Source organism: Frankliniella occidentalis, unplaced genomic scaffold (genome assembly GCF_000697945.3).
Source record: "Frankliniella occidentalis isolate FOCC.00 unplaced genomic scaffold, Focc_3.1 Scaffold339, whole genome shotgun sequence".
Classification (NCBI taxonomy): domain Eukaryota; kingdom Metazoa; phylum Arthropoda; class Insecta; order Thysanoptera; family Thripidae; genus Frankliniella; species Frankliniella occidentalis.
Window position 1 is genome coordinate 48,203 of NW_026267462.1, and position 21,554 is coordinate 69,756.

Below are 21,554 nucleotides of genomic sequence, written 5' to 3' on the forward strand. Positions count from 1 at the left end.
TTACCCCCGATCATTCGATGCCTTAGGTTGGTTACACAGAACCCGCGCCCGCGATCTCCCGATCCCCCACCAGGGCTGTCAGGCTTGGTATGAGAATACTACACATGAACAGCCAACGCCACCGCGAGTCCACCAATTTCTCATACCATTGCTGGTGGGCGGGAGAAAATTGCAAATTTCAAAATAAACATGGATGCTATCGGCTTCGTCATTTTCACGTCACTCATCGTCATTAGGTTTTTGAAATCATATTTTGGTCATGTGTCATCATTCACAGGATGAATTGACCATTCGTGATCAAAAAATGGTCATTTGGACGTCATTTTGACGTCATCGTGACCAATCTCTGTTCCTTGGGAGGGTCTTTCCAGTTTTACTAGAGTTACCTACAGGCAAAATCGGGGCGCTGTGGCTCCAATAGGTCCGGAGTTAGAGCCGTTTTTCGAGAAATTGAAGATTTTAACAAATTTGCCTACGGACCTCCTTTGAGTCGTTCAAAGGCAGGTCAATGATATTTTCGTTGAAGGAACTGATAAACGAAGGCATTTCAAAGTTTGATGAATTATATCCAGCAACTCTGATTTTCTATTCTGTTTGGTCTTGATGTTTTCAAGATGAAAAGGCTTAATATTTCCATATTTCCATAAAGTATTTATTGGTTTGGCACAAAACCAAAAGAGAACAAAATAAATTTTCATTGCACACCAAAATGACATTAGTAAATGCATCACAATTGAATTAGCAAGTATCCTTTCCTTAGTTGATAAATACTTATAAAATAATGTGAGAAACATATAACATCAACAATACACAGCATTTATGCATCAACACTTGGGTCATAACAAAGAAGTAAAATATTTGGTTTATGAAAATAAAAAGGAACTATTGCAAACATGCAAAATACAAAAGAAGAACCTTGATTGATTAATCACTAAAACACATGGCGGTGCTCTTACAATAAATACTGTCCTGGAACAATACAGGCCCACTAATTTTTACTACTAACAATAAAATATCACACCTCCTGCTAAAAAGGAAAATGTGTCACAACACCTGAACGTAATAATAATACAGTCTTCATCCCAAAACAAATGTTCCCTAGAAAAGAATTAGTAACAAAACTGACTAATTCGGCACCTCTGAGTACCAAGTGAATCTCTGGAAGTGAGGTTTGCCAAGATTTGCCACAATGCAAAAAAGGCAATTGTATATAATAGTGTAGACTTCAAAGAACTCTATTAAAATTAAAATAAATCTTAATAATTATTGCACCTTACAGTAACACAAACTTCAGGCACTATGTGAACATTGTCTAAGCTCATTACTAGGGCAGTCAAGTAATGCCTATGGCATACTTTAGAAACAATTTATATACTAGAAGAAAAAAGTTCTGACTAAGAATGTTTGTTCAAAAATTAACAGACAAAACATTTTTTAAATGTTTGCCATGCTTGAGAAATCTCAATTTAGGCCCACTTACAGCTTCACATCCAAAAACAATAAACAAGAAAAATAATAACAAGTCAATAAAATCAATGTACTAAAATGATGTGGAAGATTGACATTGGGTAAGTGATGCTAAGTGAGACATGGTAGAAATAAGCTGAAGTGAGCTACAACTACCACCAGACCACACAATAAAGCATAATACAGTAACAAATTTTAGTCTCTCTTCGGTTACCCTTAAGATAAGATGTGAGAAAAAGTTAAACAGCCCAGCCCTTATGAAACAAGATGTAAAGAAGAAATATATGACCAGAATATAAGGACATGACTAAGGGATTAATTATATTAAGTACGGCACTTGACAAGTCTAAAGATATCGGCAGTGTGAAGTTGCAGACATAAATACCTCTTCCTTAAGTTTGGGTACAGTTGCAAAATCCAGCATGCACTTATGAGCAAGTATAGTGACAATTTAATAAAAAGGTGGCACAGCATTCTACTTAAATATTACAACTGTAACTTTGTTGTTGCTTATACACAACTTTTAAATGTAACCTTAACCATTGGTCATGGCAATAAATCAAAAGCAGCATAACCAGCACTAAAAACTATTAAACAAAATTCAGTAATACTGCCAGAGAAAACCCAATCACATCATGTGAAAGGCCACAGTACAGCAGTAGACAAAGACTCAAAAATAAAGTGAGAATATAAATCTGGACAAAGTAGCGGCTCAGACAGTTTACATTACATCCACTAAGGTACGAAGTTTGAAACCACAAATCATGACAGGGAGATAAATTATATCTATATATATAATATATATACTAGTGTTATACTACCCACACATTAATTCGGCAACCCACTAAAATAGAAAAGTAAGTGGAATATCAAATAAGATGGCTTAGAGCAAGAATACTGCATTTAAAATACAGTAGATATCACAAAAATTACAAATCAGCTGGGGCAGAGACGACGGCCACATCTTGGTCCGTACTGAGCAAGGTGATGCCCCCCATCCCTTCCTTATCACAGTCTACTTCAGGCAACAAGGCCTCAGAGCCAGTCAACAAGTCCACAGGATATGAGGAGTTACTCTCCGAAAACAAAAGTTGATAATCTACGGGTTCATCACTGGCTAAAACAGAATTTTCATCACTACTTACAACAATTTGTTCCTTGTTTCCATTGAGAGACAGGGGCATTACAATTATTCCAATAGTTGGAACATTCTTATTTCTTGCAAGACTATCATACACAATATGGTCAAAATTAAAGGTATTAGTCTCAATATTTTCACAGCTCAATTTGTCAGTAATATCAAAAGAGCGCTTATTTTGCAACATTTTTAACATTATGTTTCCATTATGATTGAGACTTGAGGATGTTTTCACCACATTACTCATAAAACGTGGCTCAAGTGAAGTATTGACTAAAGACCCAACAAAAATGTTTTCTTCACATTCTTTTTCCTGATTTTTGTTTTTGTTCAGGGGAGAGGTGCTTTCTCTTGATAACTCCTCTCCTACGTCTCCTTGGCTTTTTATGTTAGCCTGAAAGAAGAATATGGTCCTTTACGGTTCTTAAAAATTCACAAAGTAAAAATAAATCAAACAGTCAAAGGAAATTTCATGTACATACATTTTGATGATAAACATTATGATAGCCCTTTTTTGCCGAAAATTTGATTCGTTGTTTTCTGCAGAAGAGACAATCACTTGTCTCATGTTCTGAGTGAGCCAAAACATGCAGCTTCAATTTATCTGAAAAAGTAAAGGTAGGAAGCATTCAAACCAATATTCTACAAGGTTGTTAGATATGAAAAATAATGAACATACCAGGACGTGTGAACTCCCTTGCACATGACAAATGTGTGTGAAAAGGGCACTTCAGCCGCTCAGCATGTATCAATAAATGTCGAGACAGCCTATCTTTCTTAGCAAACTTTGACGGACATTGCTATTGGATGAATAGAGAGGACATACATTCAATACCAAGTACAACACATTTGATTGACATTTACATTCAAGACCTGAACAAAATGATTAAAGATGATTTCAACTTACCGGGCATGCAAATGGCTTATCCTCTTGATGCATAACTGAATGACTATTAAGATACACTGCTGTCTTAAATCTCTTGCCACATACATCGCAACCAAATGGGAGAGCCGTACTATGAATTGCAAGATGGCGTCGAAGACTACGTTCGCAAGAAAAAATAGTCTGGCATTCAGGACAAGGCAGGTCATGAGTAACTGTCCTTAAATGATTATCTAATGCCTCTTGGGACAAAAATCTACTCCTGCATTTAGGACACTTAACAAGATACCTAGAAAATGATCAAAAGAAGATAGAAGGCAAAATGAAACAGCACTCATGTTGATACATAGAAGGAAATTTTCTTCGTTAAAAAGTTACTAACCGCCTAGATGTAGAATTGTGAACGTGTCTTTTCTGATGATCTTTCAAATCTGGTGGACTACTGAATGTTTCATGACAAATATGGCAAGGATAAGATGTCTTCAGTGGCTCATGCTGGCGCACATGAATAACATATGACTCAAAATCAGGAAAAGTTTTTTTGCAATCATCCTGACTGCAGAAGTACACCTAAAACACAAGTGCTGTTAGTAGAACATTTGACTGATTTTACCAAGAGACTTTTTAATATACTTGGTTAAAGAAAGCATTAAGCTTCACCTTCTCATCTTTATGACTTTTGAGATGAGTTTTGAACTCAGAATAAGTGACAAATGAGATGCCACAAAACTGGCAGAAATAAGAATTATTCACTATTAATTCTTCTTTTCTTTTGTAAGGTGTCGCCTACAAAACACAAAGTAAAGGTGTAAATCACACAGCAGATATAAAAGTATTCAGTAACTAATCTATCACAAACTTACTCTGGCACATGCAGATTGCGATTTCCCATTAGTCTGAATTGTATTTGAATCTTCTGGAGACATTACTTTAGTAACAGCATCAGGTTCCTCCGCAACTTTGTTTACTGTGTGTACCTTTTCTATCACATTTTCAGGAAGTGTAGAAACTATTTCAGGCCAGACCTAAAATAACAGATTAAAATTGAGCGGGTTCCTTCAATTCTGGTCAACTTCTCTCTTGATGCAATTTCATTGGGTATATCGGTAAGTACATCATATAGTAATAGAGACATACAAAGTAGCCCCTACTGATTCATTTGATAAGATGCGTCAGCTGCTTACCTTGTGAGTCCGAATATGCTTCTTTAAGTTAGACTTTTGGGCAAAGGATTTGCCACATGCACTACACTGGAAAGGTTTTTCACCAGTGTGACTCCGCTGATGTTGTCTTAAATCAAACAGCTTGGCAAACTGCTTGTTGCAGTATTCACATGTTAACTACAAACAGAAAAGAAACAGACAATAATGATCTTGCACATAAGTTGACTGATGAAAGGCTAGAAAATAAATTGGAAAAAAAAAGTTTTACCTTAGGAGGACGAGGTTCAAATACACTTTCTCGTGATTTCTTAATTTTTTTAATGCTTGATTTTGCAGATGATTCAGCTGATAGAGATAAACTAAAAATCTCGTTAGCTCCCTTTTTGCAAATTGACCGATTGTCCTCTGAAAGCTCCATAAGGTTAGTAATGTTTGTTGAAGGTTTTGTAATTTTGGAAGTGTTCATGGTTTTAGCCATTTGAGCTGATACAATTGCTTTTTCTAGATCAAAGCTATCTTCATCTATTGCAGAAAATGTGTTATGAGTTAACTCCTTTTCTTCTCTCTGACTAAGGGTCTTAGTAACCAATGCATTTTCTTGATCTGACAGCTCTTCGAAGCTGTCTTCACCCTTAAGAACTGAAGATGTAGACACTGGTGAGCGCTGAGAGGAACTAGGAGTTTTAGATTTAACTTCTCCTAGCAAAACTTCTTGGATCCACATTTCACTATCAGAGCTATGAGCAAAAGTATTTTTGTCAGTCAGCGGTTGCAACTTCTTGGGAGACTTTTTCAGTATATTTGGTTGAGAAGATCTAGGACCCCTTATTGTGGGTTGAGAAGGAGAACAAGATTTCTTCACTGAGCCACAAAGATCAAAAGTGCATGATTTACTGCAAGAAGTACCACCTGGAGTTACTAGTCTCTGGCATTTAGAGAGATCTTGCTTACATGTTGTCTTACCACCCTTGCGCTTCCTTGACAAAGAATAATCAACGTCACAGTTAGACTTATCACAGGACTCCCTTTCTGAACTTAAGTGACTCTCTGTCTGATAGTTTTCATTACGTAGCTTAATTTCATTGCTCCAGAGTTTGTTAAAAGTTGTACTCTCCTCTTCATAAGTGGAGTAGACAACTGACACGGAATCAACAAAATCCTGTCCTGTGTTGCAGACAGTGTCCAAAATCCTTTTATCGTCAATCAAATTCTTTCTCTCATCTTTATCACAGTTCAATACAGAAATGCAAAATTGTTCTTGAGGAATATTGTAATGTTCTATCAAGTCAAGGTCACTTTTGTCTGTTGAACTTGTTTTCTTAGTGGTACAGTCAATATCAAAGTCTTCTGTGCCACTATGAGTGATTTGATCCTTGCTAACATCAATAAAAATAACACCAGCTTGGGTTGAGTCTGAATCTAACTCAATAAGTGTGTCACCTACATTGTAGGCTTTTGGGTCAGATTGAATTGAATCAGAATCAACTTCTGTGTAAACGTTGCCTCCATCAACAATACTGCTGTAAAGCTCAGTTGGATGCAAAGCATCGGAATTATACTTGTGGTCTGTTAAGACATTGCATGGATTAGACATTTCACAGGGAAGTACTGAGATGCTATCTTCAAAATTCTTGATGCAGTTTGCTTCAATTTTAGCATTATTAAGCTTGGCAGCCAAGTCAATAATACTTCTTTCTGCCTCAATTTGCTCTGCAGATTTATCACAACATTCAATGACATTCTTGAAAAGCTTGTCTGTTTGAACAGTTTGGGGATTTTCATTGTTTTTTGATTCAGAATTTAGTTCTTTCTGATCAGATTCTACATTGTCATCAACATTGACATCACAACTCCTGTTGACCAGGTCATAATCGTGATCAAGGCTGGAAAACCATACACCATGACTATTGTTATTTTTGGAAGTATTTTTGTGCTGACTGCATTCACCCCCCAAACCATCTCTGCCAATCTTAATGACATGAGCATCTCGAACTCTGCCACAAATTTGTTCTTTAAAAGATAAATTACCAAGGGTGCTACCAGCCTTAACTGTAGCACTAAATTCACTTACAGAGATTCCATATTCAAGCTGACCAAGAATCATGGAAGATTCATTACAGATATTGAGACACTCTGTATCAGTTTCTTTCACCTCGCTGCTGACAGCTTCCTTGAAGAACATAGAGTTATCATGCTTAATGGCACAGAGATCCATTTGAAATACAGAATCCTCCGAATCTCCGCTTTCTTTGCAGCTCATATCTACACAGTCACCTGTACTCTTTTCAATTTTATCCTGAGTGATTGGAGCCCTGATAAGAGAGCTTGCCTCTGATGCACAAGATAGAGTTTCATCAACAATGCCTGTTTCATTCCTAGTGGAAGGAACAATTTTCTGCAGATCTTGTTTACAGTATGAATCACTAGAACTGAAATTAGAAATGCTTTCATTAAAATTGGATTCCATGTCTCGAGAAAGAATAAACTGACTGTCCATATCATCGCTTCCACTGAGAGAATGCCTTGCTTTTTCTAGGGCAAATGAGTGGACCTGTTTGGAGTCTAAATTTGTCTTGTTTTTGCTGACTTGGCTATCACTAACCAAATCATCAGTACTGGTTCCTTGGTCATGTCTATAAATGCCATCTTGCTTTACACCGGCTAGAACTAGGGTGTGGCAGTTCTGCTCCTCTGTTTCACAATCAAGATCTACAGTTTGACACTCCTGATCCACTACCCCACTGTTCAGTTTTAGAGTGCTATTTTCAGAGCTTCGATCCTTAATTGATGTACTGTTTTGTTTGACTAGAGCTTGATGGGTTGGTTTGATTGAACCAACACTACAACCATCAACACCTCCACTCAAAGAAAGCTTTTGAGTTTTAAATTTTTGATGATTTTTCAGAGATGTGATTGAACTGCATTCTTCCACTACAGCAGCTTTCTGTCCTGAATTATCATGAACTGTAGCCAAATTGCATTCCCCTAGAGCACTACAGTGTTCACCCAACAATTCACACTCGGCATGCAACGGACTGCAAGTATGTTTTTGATCATTACACTCGATGTGCAGATTCACACAGCTCTGTTTGGATGGAATACAGTCATCCCTAACCTGAAGATTACAATCATCTTCAAGAGCTGTGCAGTCTGATTGAAATACATGGCAGTCAGTTGTAAGAATACTACAATTGTCTTGAACTTGATGGTTGAGTATAGGAACAAGAGAAGACACTTCAGATTGAAGGCCTCCATTCTCGGCAAGAGAAGCTTCAACAACGGAATTGGCAATAAGCGACACATCAATTCCCATCACATTGGTTGTTTCAAGATTTGTGTCATCTAATATCTGATGTTGGTTATTTTTCTCCAACTCTTCCAGAAGTTCACAACTGCTAAGATAATCTTTACTTGTTTGCAACAGCATTTCTTCCGTTTCTGACAAACTTCTTTCAACTCCAGGTCCTTCTGAGCTTGAATTTTCATTCAGGTACATTTGTTTCTCATCGGAATACGATACCTCAGTTAAAAGGCCGTTATTGTTGAAATTTATGGAGGATGATAAAGTCTTACCGCAGTCTTCAATAAAAAAATTCTGCTCATTTGAGAATCCAGAGTTAAGAAAGGTGTTGCTAGTAGTTTCATTTTTGTGAGTTTGCATCCAAACATTGGTGCAAGATGAACAGTCTTCATTATGCAGAAGCTTATGAGAAATCAGTGAGGAGTCAAGGCCAGAGATAGTGTCTGATACATAACCGCCACTTGAAAGCTGCAACAAAAATTTTGGGTTAAAAAAAAAGGATCTAAAACAATATGATTTAAATTACCTCGGAATCTAATTTACCTGATCCGAATTGTCAAGATTCAAAATGTTCTGCTCTATGGGAAAATTTAAAGTATTGGTTTCACTGAGCATCAAAGATTGATCATTACCCCCAGATATGCCCTCAAAAGTTGAAGTATTCAGGGTTTGATAATCTAAAACATTATTGGTATTCCTGCCCTCATTAATATGAAGACTTCCTGGCAATATGAATTGCTCACAGCATGTTTCCTTCAACAAGTTAGTGCTGGGCAGGCATGAATCAGACTCAGTGTGTACTGCATCTGTCACAGCACTGGTCAAATCTGAGTTTAAATCAAATGTTAAAGACTCATCAATCCTTTCTGGAGTAGACACTGAAAAGTGAAGAAAAACACAAGGAACTTTAGCAATTTTATCTTAACACTAACTGAAATAACAATTTTAAAATAAAAGGTAAACATACCAGCTATCTGATGCTCTTGCTTGTGTAACATAAACTGATGGAATGATGTGAATACCCTTTTGCAGCGGCCACATTGGAAAACATCATCCTCATCGAGAGTTATCTCAGCTAAAGCAAAAAGTAGTAGAATTATAAAAAGAAAGACAGACATTTTAAATGAGTCAGAGAATTTACTTGAACTAACTTGTTGGGCCTGGCAAAAAGGAAGTTTGAGACAACAAGTTGGTGTGGCTGGCCAGTAAGGACTGCACTGCTAAATCACTTGGTGTATCCACTAACACGCCTAGAATGTGAAAGTAACATTAAAAATGTTGTTTTCAACCTTCAACTAAGTTTATTTGCCAAATATTCTGTGATTGAAAAACTACCATGATAATTTAATAATTCAATTTTCTATCCAAACTCGGGAACTTTAAGCAAAATGTGCCGTATGCCATTAAAGAAAAACAAATTTGACGATAGGGTAGAGGATGCAAGAAATCTACTAATTCTACTAGAGTAGGCACTGCGCCATCACGATGCCTAAAGGTTACGGCTATTTCACCAGATAGTATAATATAAGGTTTAAAATGAGTAAATGAGTTATAACATCACATTACTATGGAAATCATGTACCTCCGAAAGAGCTCAAAGACATCTTCGAATGTGGTAAATATTGAGCGAAACCCAACCTCTCACGACGCTAACATCTTGATTTGTGCAAGCACTCTGGAAAAAGTCAAAGGAACCCTTCATTAGGATGCATTCTGATTGCAATTTAAAAAGCAGCAGTTAGTCCGCGTGAGTGCGGAAATACGGCATTTACCCTTTCATAGATTTATTGTGTCATGAAAACAATCCAAAGTAACCATCCCCTATTTTTTCCGTCGCACCTTTACTTAAACCTGTCTGTAAGTAATTTTGTCGCGGATTATTCACAGGGACTGATAACTATTTTCAGCCACACCTTTCTGTGCATAAAGACAACCTCTACCTTGACTGAAATGTTATGGCGGACTAAAAAGCGACATTTATTTTCCGTGTCAACGTCAAATGACTCTCATATTGTTTTTTTAAACTATTTTCTTCTATCTTATTTATTTTCTCAGTCATCATCAGTTCGGACATGTAAGTATTCACACATTTTGACTCTAGGTCGCTGTCGTCGGCTGCTAGCTGAACCAGCTAATAGGTTATGACACCTTGTGGTAGACTGGGTAGACTTCAGTATTATGCATTATTTTGTATTATTAAAATGTGCCATCCGATTTTCAAACTTGCAGGATGATGCTGGGCAGTTTTTTTCGGGGTTGTCAGAAGAATGTGGTTTCATCTTCTGTCTCATTCCGCCACATTTCAACAGCCATCCGAAACAACAGCAATCAGGATTATGATGAGCCTCAGCATGTTGTTTATCCCAAAATCAAACTGCCATCTAAAATCGTGCTCCCAGGACTGCCTACCGAGGAACCCTGGACTCGCGTTAAAAAGGTTATGAAGTTTGACTATGATACAGCTGTTGCAAACTTACAAGGAAAACCGCCACCACCTTTTCCTGGAAATGCCGACATTTTAATAATTGGAGGCGGTATAGTCGGAAGTTCCATTGCTTATCATCTCTCTGAAAGAACTGGGCCAGGGTTAAAGGTTACAGTAGTGGAGAAAAACCCACCAGTAAGTTTTCTCAGAATGCTGTGTTGTTTAGGGCAAAATGATTCTTTTTATCCTCCTGTACTAATATTTTTATTGATCCTTAGAAAATATCAAATTGTTCAAGTGATTTGTATCATCAAGTAGGTTCAATGCCAAATTTTGAAATGACCCAGTATGCAGCAGAATTCTACCGAACTCTAGGGCTTACCTGGGATGACCCAGACTTACCACCCCTTCCTGATATTGGTTTCAATGTCAATAGCTCACTTTTGATTGCCCCAAAAGATAAAACTGATATTATTGACGACCTATCAGACATGTACAAGTAAGAGAGCAACTGTTTAAACTAAGCAAACTTACAGGTTTCAGTATATTTACCTGTAAGCTTTTTATCATATTCCAGAACAACAAAATGGAATCATCAAATGCTCAGTTCTCAAATATTGAAGCAGAAATTTCCATGGCTGAATAGTGATGGGATTGTTCTTGGTTGTTTGGGCATGCACAAAGAAGGATTGTAAGTCTCCAAGTGAATCTCTCAATGTTTTGTTTTGCATTTTAGCTGTGATTTGTTCATTTCTGAATGTTCTTTTAAACCTTTCTTTTAGTTTTAATGAATCATGTGCTCTTGCCATTATAAGAGCAAAGGCTAGAAGAAATGGAGTTACATTTCAGCAGGGAAATGTGGTTGGTTTTGAATTTGTTGATGTGTCGGACCTTGCTTCACCTATGCACCATTTGATTAAAACATATACCCCTCGAACAGCAGTGGTGAGTAGAGATCTCTGGTCTTTGTAATAATCTAAAACCACTTTAACTTTTGAACCATTCTTCCATGTTAGATTTATGATCCAGAAGGAGATGCTAAAAGACTCTCCTTTGGTTATGCAGTATTAGCAGCAGGAAATTCAATAAATGAAGTTGCTAGTCTTCTTAGAATAAACAACCAGGATACAGACTTACCACTAATATCACAGTATGTAGTACATTTATTCAAATTCATTGTAACCATGATCCGTTTTTATTTTGGGTAGGTTCTTGTGGACCCCCCCCCCCACAGAAAAACCCCCCCCCCTCTAATATTTTATTATTTTTAAAATTATTTTTTAAAATATTTATTTTTTAAATAATAAAATATTAAAAAATATTAAAATGACTCGCTGGAGTGCAGGGGAAATTTTCATACCAACTCTGACAGCACCCTTAGCTAGTCGCATGCCCTGCAGGATGACTTGAAAAACTACTATTCTGAATTGGTCTGCTTTGTTTAAATATATGTGCTGATGCACGATTATTTCTCGCCCCTAGCTTCTCTCTCTCTCCTTGTCGTTTGCTTTCCTGCTACTTGTCCTTAATAATCAGCCACCTCAGGCTGTTGATTTGACGCTCATTTCATCTCATCTAGTACTCACAACAAAGTTGTGTAATTTTTATCCTACATGGATGTTGTAAATCCTATGAATGAACAAAACAGTACTTAAGACCGACTCAACATGTCATGTCATGTGTCACAGGAACTGAATGAGAGAAGCTTCAAAGCAACAGCTTGAAACAGCAGGACAAATTCACAATTGTGTGTCTAGCACAAGCTTCGTCCAGCATTACCAAAATCCTCTTTCTAAATATAAGTGGAACTGGTCGATAGATTATATTATCAAAATGTTCAAACCGATCAAACCGATCTTAACAAGTAGCAGCAGACCAGATGAGGAGGAGAGAGAAGCTAAAGGCAAGAATTATTTAAGCACCAGTACGTACATTAAAATAAAGCAGCCCAATTCAGAAGAGCAGTTGCTTAAGTCATCCTGCAGGGCATAGGACAATAGGTCATAGGACCAGCTGAGAGCAGTCGGAGTTGGTATGAAAATTTGCCCTGCACTCCAGCCAGTAATATTAATGTTTTTTAATATTTTATCATTCAAAAAATAAATATTCTGAAAAATGATTTTAAAAATAATAAAATATTAGGGGGGTCTTCCTGTGGGGGGGTCTACAAGAGGTTTCCCTTTATTTTTCACTGTCAGCTTAAACTGAAATATTACAGAAAGTTGTCTACATTTGAAATCCAGTCTAACAGTGGCCCAGGCTTAGATATGCCACTGATCATGGATCCCAGTGGGTTAAGAGTCAGGTAGTGTACATCACTTCCTTTCTACAGATCTAATTATTCTATTCTATTTGATATTATATCATAATTAATAAACACATACTTCTTTTGTTAATAATTGCAGGAGGAATGGCTTACTAGGTACATATTCTGTTTGGAATGAAAAAGACCTGGTTGATCATGCAAGTGATGAGGAGCCAATAGTAGATAATAACTATTTCAATGAAGAACTCTACCCCAAACTAATTCACAGAATACCAGATTTTAAAGATTGCAAGGTATTAAATGTTGAATAATAAATCTTTTTTTCAGAAAACATTCCATACTTAATTTCTTATGCTAAAATATTTTATCACTATTTTTCATTAGGTCATATCATCTAAAGCTCAAATAGTTGACAAGTGCTTATGGGATAACCATTTATTGCTTGGACCACTTATAAGATACCCCAATATTTTGGTTGCTGGAGGTTTTTGCAATAACCGTAAGTGTTTCAAGATTACTCAAATTTATACAACATCTATCGTGTTCTAAACAGTACTGTCCTTAATTCCAGGTTACTTATTTGCGCCTGCGATTGGTCGAGGTCTCGCTGAACATATGCTGGATTCTCAGTATTCAGGGATAGATTTAAGTTGCTTCCGGCTTGAGAGGATAGTAAACGAGTTGAAAATCAATACGGCGCAAATATAACCATCATTCTTGTAAAAAAAAAAAATACAAATAAATAATATAGTAATGAAGTTACATATTCATTTAGAGACAGGTCCAACTCACCTCGTCTCAGTTCCTTTCGGGAATCTTTGATTCTCGGCAGACGATGAGACTGAAACGATACACGGGGAATCGTCGTGTCGCAACGATATGATATCGTTTTCCACCGTCGTCAATTCTCACTGAAAACAGCCGCGTCGTCGTCGCCTGCTCCAGCCCCGGCTGAGAGCAGCCAGTACGCGTTGAGACATTGTGCGTCACGCACAACTGCCTCCGTCGAAAGATTACGCAAATTAATCTGTGGCCACCTGATGAGCTTCTTGGTGGTTGCATCGTCGCTGAGCCCGACGGCGGCGGCGGCGGCGGCGGCGGCTCACGCAGCCCAGCTTGGGCTTTTAAAAGCCGCAAATTTTCTGGAAATTTTTTTTTTGAAAAAAATCCTCCCCCACTTCCACCACCCCTCCCCCCCCCCCCCCCTCCCCCAAATAGAAGGGGAAAATTTGAAAAATATATTTTCAAAAGTATAGAAAAAACATTCAGACATTGAAAAGAAAACGTTAGAAAATTTCCCCAACATACTTATCTGGAAAATGTAAATCCCTAGCCAAGCTACACACCTGCAGCACCGCTCGGGTCGGAGCCAGAGCCCCTGCGCGGGTAGGCCACCAAGCCGGGCACTCGCGAGCAACGGGCCGGCCCGACCTCCGGGCGCTACCCGCACCGCACCCGCCGCCGGGCCGAACCGAACGAGCCGACCTCACGCCGCCCAGTGAGGAAGAAACAACATACGGCGAGGTCAAGACGACATCAGGACGATCGGAGGGGGGGGGGCGAAATTGTCGTTTTTCGTGTCGAACCGCTCTTCTTGAACTGGTGCCGAGATGACTGACTCATCCCTGATATGGTTGCGGTACCGCATCGATTTCGACTTTTCGCTGCGGGGCCGCTCGCTAGTTCGCACTTCTTTGCCATCGTTGCCCTCACCGCGACCGTCATCGAGTCCACGCTCTCTCATCCTCACACCTCTTGTCCCGCGTCTGCTGCGGACCCCTCTTATTTATTTCTTTTTCGCAGTGTAGTGGTGCTGAGCGCGCGGCTGAGCCAGTTCGCACTTCACTCAACCGCTGCTGCTCACGAGCCGCGCGGTCCCGCCCTGCGCGCGTCCATTCAGGGTCCATGACGGAACACATCTCATCTCACTCGCAGCTTCCCCCTCCCCCCCCCCAGTTCTCGCGTGATGTCATCTCCGCCGGCAGCTCCCCCCTGAGGGGTTTGGGGGCGGGGGGGGGGGAGCCCTTTGGGGCCCCTGCGGCGCCTCGGCGAGAGAAGATGCATAAACCATACCGTCGGCAAGTAAAGCTCAGGGGGGCTCAAAGGCGAAAGTCTGGGGTCCTGAATCCAACGAGGTGATATGTAACGCCTGCGGCAGGCGCAAGAGTCGTGATGGGCATGGACAATACAACCCCCCCCCCCTCCCTTACCAACCTCACCCAAAATTGTAGCTCATTTTTTGGGGGGGAGGGGGGAGGACCTTGATTGATGTTTGGTATATGGACCTGCTAAGGCTCGGGCGGGTCAGGCAGGAGGCGCGCGGGCCGCGGCGGGACCAATGTCGTGATGAACCCTCAATGGCGCTGCGATCACTTTGGGACGGGCGGGCCGGGCCGGGCACTCCGTTGCGTCAGCCCCACTCGCCCTCACGCGCCTAATTTTCTATGAGGCGCCATTTCGTCGTCAGCCCCGCCCAGGTGGCCGTATGCATTTCACTCTATCGGAGTCACTCATGCTACTTCGTCACGAGGGTGAAACGGTCGCGCGCACTTTCAGTTGTTTTTTTCCAGTTAGTTTGAAAACGGGTGATTTTGATTAGAGTGGTCGGCGACGTTCGTATGAGCCACATAGGAACTTTTTTCGGCCCACTCTTAGTGTTGTGGGGCAATACAGTGCAATACTCTGGTTCTTAGGGTGGTGATTGAGCCGCCAAAAGCCCCAAACCCCTATAGTTGGGGCCCAGAAAGAAAGTCGTTTTTTACTCGTTCTTTACCACCACCTGCACCTACTCAGTGGTAGAAGAACGAGTATTGATCTCAGTGCGATGTCACGCGTAACGCTATTCATGCTCGCAGTACAGAATATGTACACTTATGATACTTGTACCATTCGAAACGGGGAATGTTGTCGGCGTGACCAACAATGGACCTTTTTTCAAGTTTGACACTACTTTTTTGAGAACTCTTAACAAAATTCGCCGGTTTTCGTTCTAAGTCGATAGACCCGTGCCGCACAACAAATCTTCATCTTGGAACACGAAGCGCATACAGACATGACAATACTACCATTCGAAACTTCGTTTGCTAGTATTACTGGAAGCAATGAAGATTGTTTCGGTCTTATAGCAAAATTTTGAGAACTCTTAACAGATTTCACAAGTTTTCAGTCTAAGTCCCGTCTGCCGATGTTGCTTCTGCTATTGTGCCGCCAACTGTAGATTCATATTCATTTTGGTTTTCACGGAACGCGCATCTTTTTGAAAGCGCCGACTTTTGCAACAATGCTCTTGTCTTGTGACCTGAAGGGAATACCGAGAATAGCGCCTGTTCTAGCCTTCTCTTTAATTTCGTCATCATCCAGTTTCATATGGTACATGTTTAATAATAATATATATTCTCAGAGTAACGTGACACATGTTGACAGAACAACACTCGTTGATTCTACAACCATATAGATGTAAAGCAACTGAGCGCTGAAAGAGTCTCTGTAAAGAACGAGTACCAGTATTCACACAAAATTAATTTTGTGTTTTCTTTCCTCCTTGTTCTTAAATTCAAAAGCCTGTGAGACTCGGGGTAGGCCACCCCGCAGTACATGCGTGCACTGCAGGCGAGATGTTGCCTACCCACCAGGCGCTATGAGCTCTTGCACGCAAAGGGTTAACTTAACAGTTCGTAACGGCTAATGACGGATGTACTTTCTGGACGATTCCATATGCAACAAAAACGCTTCTTTGCACTTGGCGCACCTCGTATTTTTTCAACTCATTAATTATTTCAGCTGTGCGACTTCACGCAGTTTCGGGGGGCATTTATGACTGTTGTTATTATTTCTGTTCTTTCGAGTCAGGCATCCTGCTCCTTCCCTTTCACCGCACCAGGCCCCGTGGGGCCCATGAGCCCGACCGGGGAAAAAGAAGCGAAAACTCGTAACAACTTGGCTAGTAGAGACGCCCGGAGGCTGTTGCCACGGTTAATGCCTTCCTCTCCATCCCGTTTGGTTCACACTACCGCGCTGAGTACGTCCGCGCAAGGAGCCCCCAAAACGTTTCCCACACTGTCAAAAGGCAGGCCTTTTTAAAATTAATTTTTCCATTTAAATTTTGACTGTTCAGACATTTGTATACTTTGCAGCGGATATTAGTTCTGACTCTGGTGTTTCGCAATCCCCGCGCCTTTTCGCTAAGTTTTTTTTTCTGACCCTAAACTCCTCCTCGAGCAATATGTCACTTACTCACAGCACTTTCTTCCTCTTTGCGACACTAAGTGGGACATTAAGCATTTTGGACAAACACACATGTATACTACGCCACGCAGCTTTGCTTATGTCCACTGCAGTAGATGATAATAATAATAATAACGATGATGGCACTGTCAGCGACTGTACCACCACCAGCAGCAAGCTCATCTGCTTCCTATAGCCTGACGTCAGGCGCCCTCTGGCCGCGGCGGGTACCCGCGCCGGCAAGGCCGCGGCGCGCGCGCGACGGCGGGCGTCCAGGCAGGAGCACCGCGCCGCGGAGCATACCGCGCGGAGCAGCAGCAGCACACCATTACACAATTTACGCTCGACAAGTACTTCCTTTTTATTCCGCCGAAGTATACAGTGTGTGTGTGTGTGTGTGTGTGAGTTAGTTGCGGTCGGAGATGAGTAGGCGGTAGGAGGGAGGCTACCGGAGGAGGAGAGGCGCCTGGCGCCCCAGCTGTGTGTGTGTGTGTGCGTGTGTGCGTGTGTGTGTGCTTTGAGAGGACGGTGCACTCTTGTCCTCGTAGCAGGCAGAGCCGACTCCGGGTGATGGCGATGACCCTTTTGGCCTTGTTATTAGTGGTATTTTTGGGGGACGTATACAAAAAATTACGTTTGGACCTAGGGGGTGGGGTGCGATTCTTTTGCCTGGTCCTATAATTATGTATTGAGTTCAGTTCAGCTCCGCTGGTGAGTTGATGAAGCGGGGCTTTTGGCGGCACAAGCTGTGATAAAAGTGACCGGGACATGAAAAAAACACCAATAAAACCGCGCAGATAAAATAACTATCCACCCCCCCCCCCTTCGAAAAAATAATGCATACGACCCCAAATTAGTCTGCAATAAAAAATTCTAGATTTTTTTCTCCGTTCTTCTAAACAATTAGCAGTAGCTGCAGATCGACGATATTGATACACCAACGCGCCTAATTCGTAAATTGTTCGCGTCTACAACCAATCAGAATAAGGGTCGTGATGCGTGAAGACTTTGGTGCTGCTGATCGGCGCGGGTCGCTGCCGCCGCCGCCGGGATCGTGCTCGGCCTGTTACTAGTCGGGTGTTGAGGCTGTTAGCGCGATTTGCGGTCTGGTGCCGGCCGGACCCGCGGCGGCCGACCGCGAGCGCGAGGCGCGCACGTTTAGCGCCGGCCGCGGGCATCGCCTAATCGGCCGCCATCAATTTGCAAATGTATCGATATGCGAGAGGATGATTTTAATACGCGGCGGGTAAAAGTGCGCGCCTATGATGGGTGCCACGTTTTTTTGTTTTTGTATTTCAACTCTTTTTGCGCGCTGTTCATTTGCGTATCGCTTTCAGACGATCTGCATTATTACACCGTGCGAGATAGATTCTCTATGAGATTGTTTCTCTTTTATTATTTTTTATTTCCGGACCAGGTCCTTGCCGCCGGCGCCCACCGCGTGGGTCATCATGATGGCAGATCAGTGCGCGACGCGACTGTTGTCTATGGAAAAGGGCGAAAGCGTCGCGCTCTTCCCAGGATAAATCTCCGACCCGGGGGGTTTCCTAGGCGGGGGGTCCTCGGGTCCTGGCTGGTCCTGGTGGGCGGCTGCTGCTCACCCTGCGCCGTCGTGGGTCTGAGCCGAGGGCCGAGTAGTGGGCCTCGGTTAGGCGGAGACGTGAAGTGCTGCACTTCTTCTCCTCCACAACGACGTGTGACGTGTGACAGGCACGCGGCAGTGAAAGGGAACAAACACCGTGGAGGACAATACAAGAGGACCCCGCCGCGCGGTGCACTGCTGCTGGGCTGGGCGTCGTGTGGGCGTCACCGAGACCAAAGCAGCACGTGTCATGTGTCGTCAGACAGGCGGACATTATATCAAGTTGCGTCAAAAAAAAAAAAAAAAAAAAAAATTACCGTCGCTCGTGACGAAGTTATTGACCATACAGCGGAGGGTGTACTTTGTTTCGTGAGCTCCGCTACAATAGCGAGAAACCCCCCGCGCGCAGCACTGCGTCGGATGAGCTTACGCTTCCACGCAAAAAAATGACAAGCTGTATAGCTAAACAATAATAGCTGAATATCGCAAAATAAAAATTGCTACTCTAAATTTATGTTTGCACACATAAAAACTTAAGTGTGTCTAGTAGTAGACAGTTTTTTTAGCTTCTCAAGCTAAATTATTAGTTGTCCGCAGTTTAGCTATTCTTTAGATATGTAGCTGATTTTTTTTTTCGTTTGTAGCGGGGGGACAACGACGGTTCTCAGCTGGGGGTGGTATTCTGCACCACTTGGGCTCGGCGGGGAAGGGGAATCCCCCCCGCGACGACACCGAGGTGGGGCTCTGAGCGAGCTGAAAAGAGGTATCCGGAGGGGGTCCCCAGCAGGAGCAGTCCTGCAGCAGCAGCAGCAGCAGCCCAGCCTCTTGGGTGCAGCGCAGGCAAATGAACCCGCGCCCGCTGGTGGCGGGGCGTGGCGTGGCATAATGTTATTCTAATACGCCCCAGCGGGCGCGCTGCTGCAGACCTGCTGCCGTCCCGATCACCACCACCACGCCGCCACTTTCACTGGGCCGGCCGCCCGCGCGACCAATTATACACCGGCCAAGGTATTGTTTCCAGGTCCCATCGTAATGTGCCGCACTTGCCCAGCGCGCTGCTGCCCTGCTTCAGCCGATTCATATTCTTTTTTGCCCCCCCCCCCACCCTCTCTCTCTATCTCCTTCTAGTGCCCCCGAGGGGTCCTTCTCTATAAATTGTACCGTACACCGATTTTTCTTGATTTTTCTTGATTTTCTCGGGATTTTCTCGTGATTTTCTGTGATTTTTTTTCTGACTTTTCGTTAATTTTTACGACTTTTATAGTGATTTTTTTTGGTGATCTTTTCGTGATTTTTTCCAAGGGTGTACACTGATTTTTTTGAGTGAAGGACCCCTCGAGCGCCCCCCGCGTTCCCAGCTGGAGGGAACCACCACCACAGCTCCAGCTGGCCGCGTGGCCAGTGTTGCTGTTGGCGCCCCCGTGTACCCCTTCTCCTTCGAGAAGAGCAGGCTCGGGAGCAGGGGGAGCAGGGGGCCAGCTGCACCGGCCGGCGGGCCGCCGCTGCGCCCGGGTTTCGCACGGGTAGATCGCGCCGGCCGGCGCCGGGGTGCGCACGCCCGCCGGCTTTTTGTTCAGCTCTGATCACTTTCCCAGCCACCAGGGAGTTTTATATACTTCGGATAATGCAGTCCAGGAGCCGGGAGGAAGGTAGGAGGTGTCTGTACGGACGGACAGCGACGGCGACACGACGACGCGCACGACAAGAGAGCAGCTTTTGCGCCCACAGATGTCATGCCGGCAGATGTAGGGCGCGGCCGGCGCGGGGCTGAAACAGCCTCAGGGCCTACTCCTCCTCCTCCTCCTCCTCCTCCTCCTCCTCATCCACCTGCAGCTGCTGGTCGCCGTCATCTTGACAAATTGAGAGTGCGCGGCGCACAGCCTTGTGCTCGGGGCGTGGCGGGGCGTGGCGGGGCGTGGCGTTCTGGAGATGGGGCTCTGCGTCTCTCTGGCGCAAGTCACGGAGTAGCAGAGCAAAGCTCACCCGCCACCCCGGCCCCGGCCCCGCGACCCGGCGCGGCCGTGCGCGGCGCTGGGCTGGGCGGTGTGGTGCTTCCCTCCACCAGGAGGCAGGTCAGACGGCTCGGGATCACCTGCAACAACCCCTCATCAACAAGAATAACAATGATCCTCATCAGATACAACCCTCACCTCAACACTATGACGAGCAGTAAACCCTCATAAGGGTGGTGCACCACGCGATTACAAAACAATCGTCGATGTTGTTGTTGTTGTTGTTGTTGTTGTTGTTGTTGTTGTTGTTGTTGTTGTTGTTGTTGTTGGCGTCGTCGTCTGCTGTAATGTCTTTTGTTTGGCGTGGCCGATCGAGGGGGACCTCAAATAGCCGCCTTAATTGGCTCCCCCCGTTGCGCACTTATCCTGTCCCCCGGAGTGATTGAGCTATCACGGGGGGGAGCCCGCGACGACCAGCCTGGGCCCGGGGGCCGTTAGGCTGAGCAACCAGACGGAAATCCGCCCTCAGCCGGACCTCCGCACCGCACCGGCGGCCCCAGCGGCCCCAGCGTCCTTGAACCGCACCAAACGATAATGCACACAAATTGCTCACCGGACAGTCGGGCGAAGAGGAAGAGTCCTGCAGCGAGAACGTGTCGTGTGTGTTTATGTCGTCGCTTGTTCGCCTAAAGTGGTCAAAAAAATGACATAATGCCGACCTTACTGGTTGCGCGGAGTTTGTACCCATTTTTTTTTCTAGCGACATCAATTTGACCTCATCTTGACGTTCGTACGTGTCGTGTCCGGCGCGGCACTGTCTCACGAAAAAATAGCCATATATAGCTAAACAACTATCGAAATAGGTGGATAGCTAACTGTCGCAAAACACTTACCCACCAGGCTGCAAAATTTAGCTGGTTGCTGAAAATCCAGGAAATTAGCAAAATGTGTAGCTTAACATAGATAAGTTTTTAGCCAGCTGAAAAATAGCTAAATTTTCGCTAGTTAAACGTAGCAAAAGTTTTGGCTATGTAGCTACAGAAATCGTTCCGCCCGTGCTTATTTAGCTACACCCAGCTAATCTTTCCTTCGTCGTGCTGCCCTCACAAGTAGTGTAACAGTTTCGCGGGCGGCGGGCAGCAATAGCAGCAGC

At 43.1% G+C, this 21,554-nt stretch overlaps 2 protein-coding genes and 1 long non-coding RNA gene across 3 annotated transcripts; 1 reads left to right on the forward strand and 2 right to left on the reverse strand.

Moving 5' to 3' along the window:
• Positions 1-630: 630 nt before the first annotated feature.
• Positions 631-9,840, reverse strand: LOC113212124 (uncharacterized). The gene is made up of 14 exons (XM_026430715.2): positions 9,725-9,840; positions 9,535-9,627; positions 9,104-9,202; positions 8,920-9,027; positions 8,496-8,830; positions 4,920-8,420; positions 4,673-4,828; positions 4,352-4,513; positions 4,149-4,274; positions 3,871-4,058; positions 3,513-3,777; positions 3,285-3,405; positions 3,088-3,209; positions 631-2,999 (listed from the first exon to the last, which is right to left on the reverse strand). The coding sequence occupies exons 2-14, from the start codon at positions 9,554-9,556 to the stop codon at positions 2,397-2,399; spliced, it is 5,808 nt and encodes a 1,935-aa protein (XP_026286500.1). The 5' UTR covers positions 9,557-9,627; positions 9,725-9,840; the 3' UTR covers positions 631-2,396.
• Positions 9,841-9,854: 14 nt separating this feature from the next.
• On the forward strand, positions 9,855-13,401 carry LOC113212125 (FAD-dependent oxidoreductase domain-containing protein 1). Its single transcript, XM_052274130.1, has 10 exons — positions 9,855-10,026; positions 10,182-10,572; positions 10,656-10,876; positions 10,955-11,068; positions 11,160-11,322; positions 11,394-11,527; positions 12,596-12,682; positions 12,783-12,936; positions 13,028-13,142; positions 13,215-13,401. Coding segments are annotated over exons 1-10 (1,518 nt in total). The 5' UTR covers positions 9,855-10,024; the 3' UTR covers positions 13,352-13,401.
• On the reverse strand, positions 13,227-14,451 carry LOC127751093 (uncharacterized). Its single transcript, XR_008011970.1, has 3 exons — positions 13,990-14,451; positions 13,436-13,785; positions 13,227-13,359 (listed from the first exon to the last, which is right to left on the reverse strand). It is a non-coding gene; the product is annotated as an uncharacterized LOC127751093 (long non-coding RNA).
• Positions 14,452-21,554: the final 7,103 nt, after the last annotated feature.

What these genes read in the sequence shown, in the direction of transcription:
- LOC113212124 (XM_026430715.2), bottom strand. Translation starts at nt 9,556, where the DNA reads ATGTCTTTGAGCTCTTTCGGAG. An exon ending in GTCTTTGAGCTCTTTCGGAG is followed by an intron (nt 9,203 to 9,534) that starts GTACATGATTTC and finishes TTCACATTCTAG; the next exon opens with GCGTGTTAGTGGATACACCA. An exon ending in ATAAGCCATTTGCATGCCCG is followed by an intron (nt 3,406 to 3,512) that starts GTAAGTTGAAAT and finishes TTCATCCAATAG; the next exon opens with CAATGTCCGTCAAAGTTTGC.
- LOC113212125 (XM_052274130.1), top strand. An exon ending in GACTTACCACTAATATCACA is followed by an intron (nt 11,528 to 12,595) that starts GTATGTAGTACA and finishes GAAATATTACAG; the next exon opens with AAAGTTGTCTACATTTGAAA. An exon ending in CCCAGTGGGTTAAGAGTCAG is followed by an intron (nt 12,683 to 12,782) that starts GTAGTGTACATC and finishes TAATAATTGCAG; the next exon opens with GAGGAATGGCTTACTAGGTA.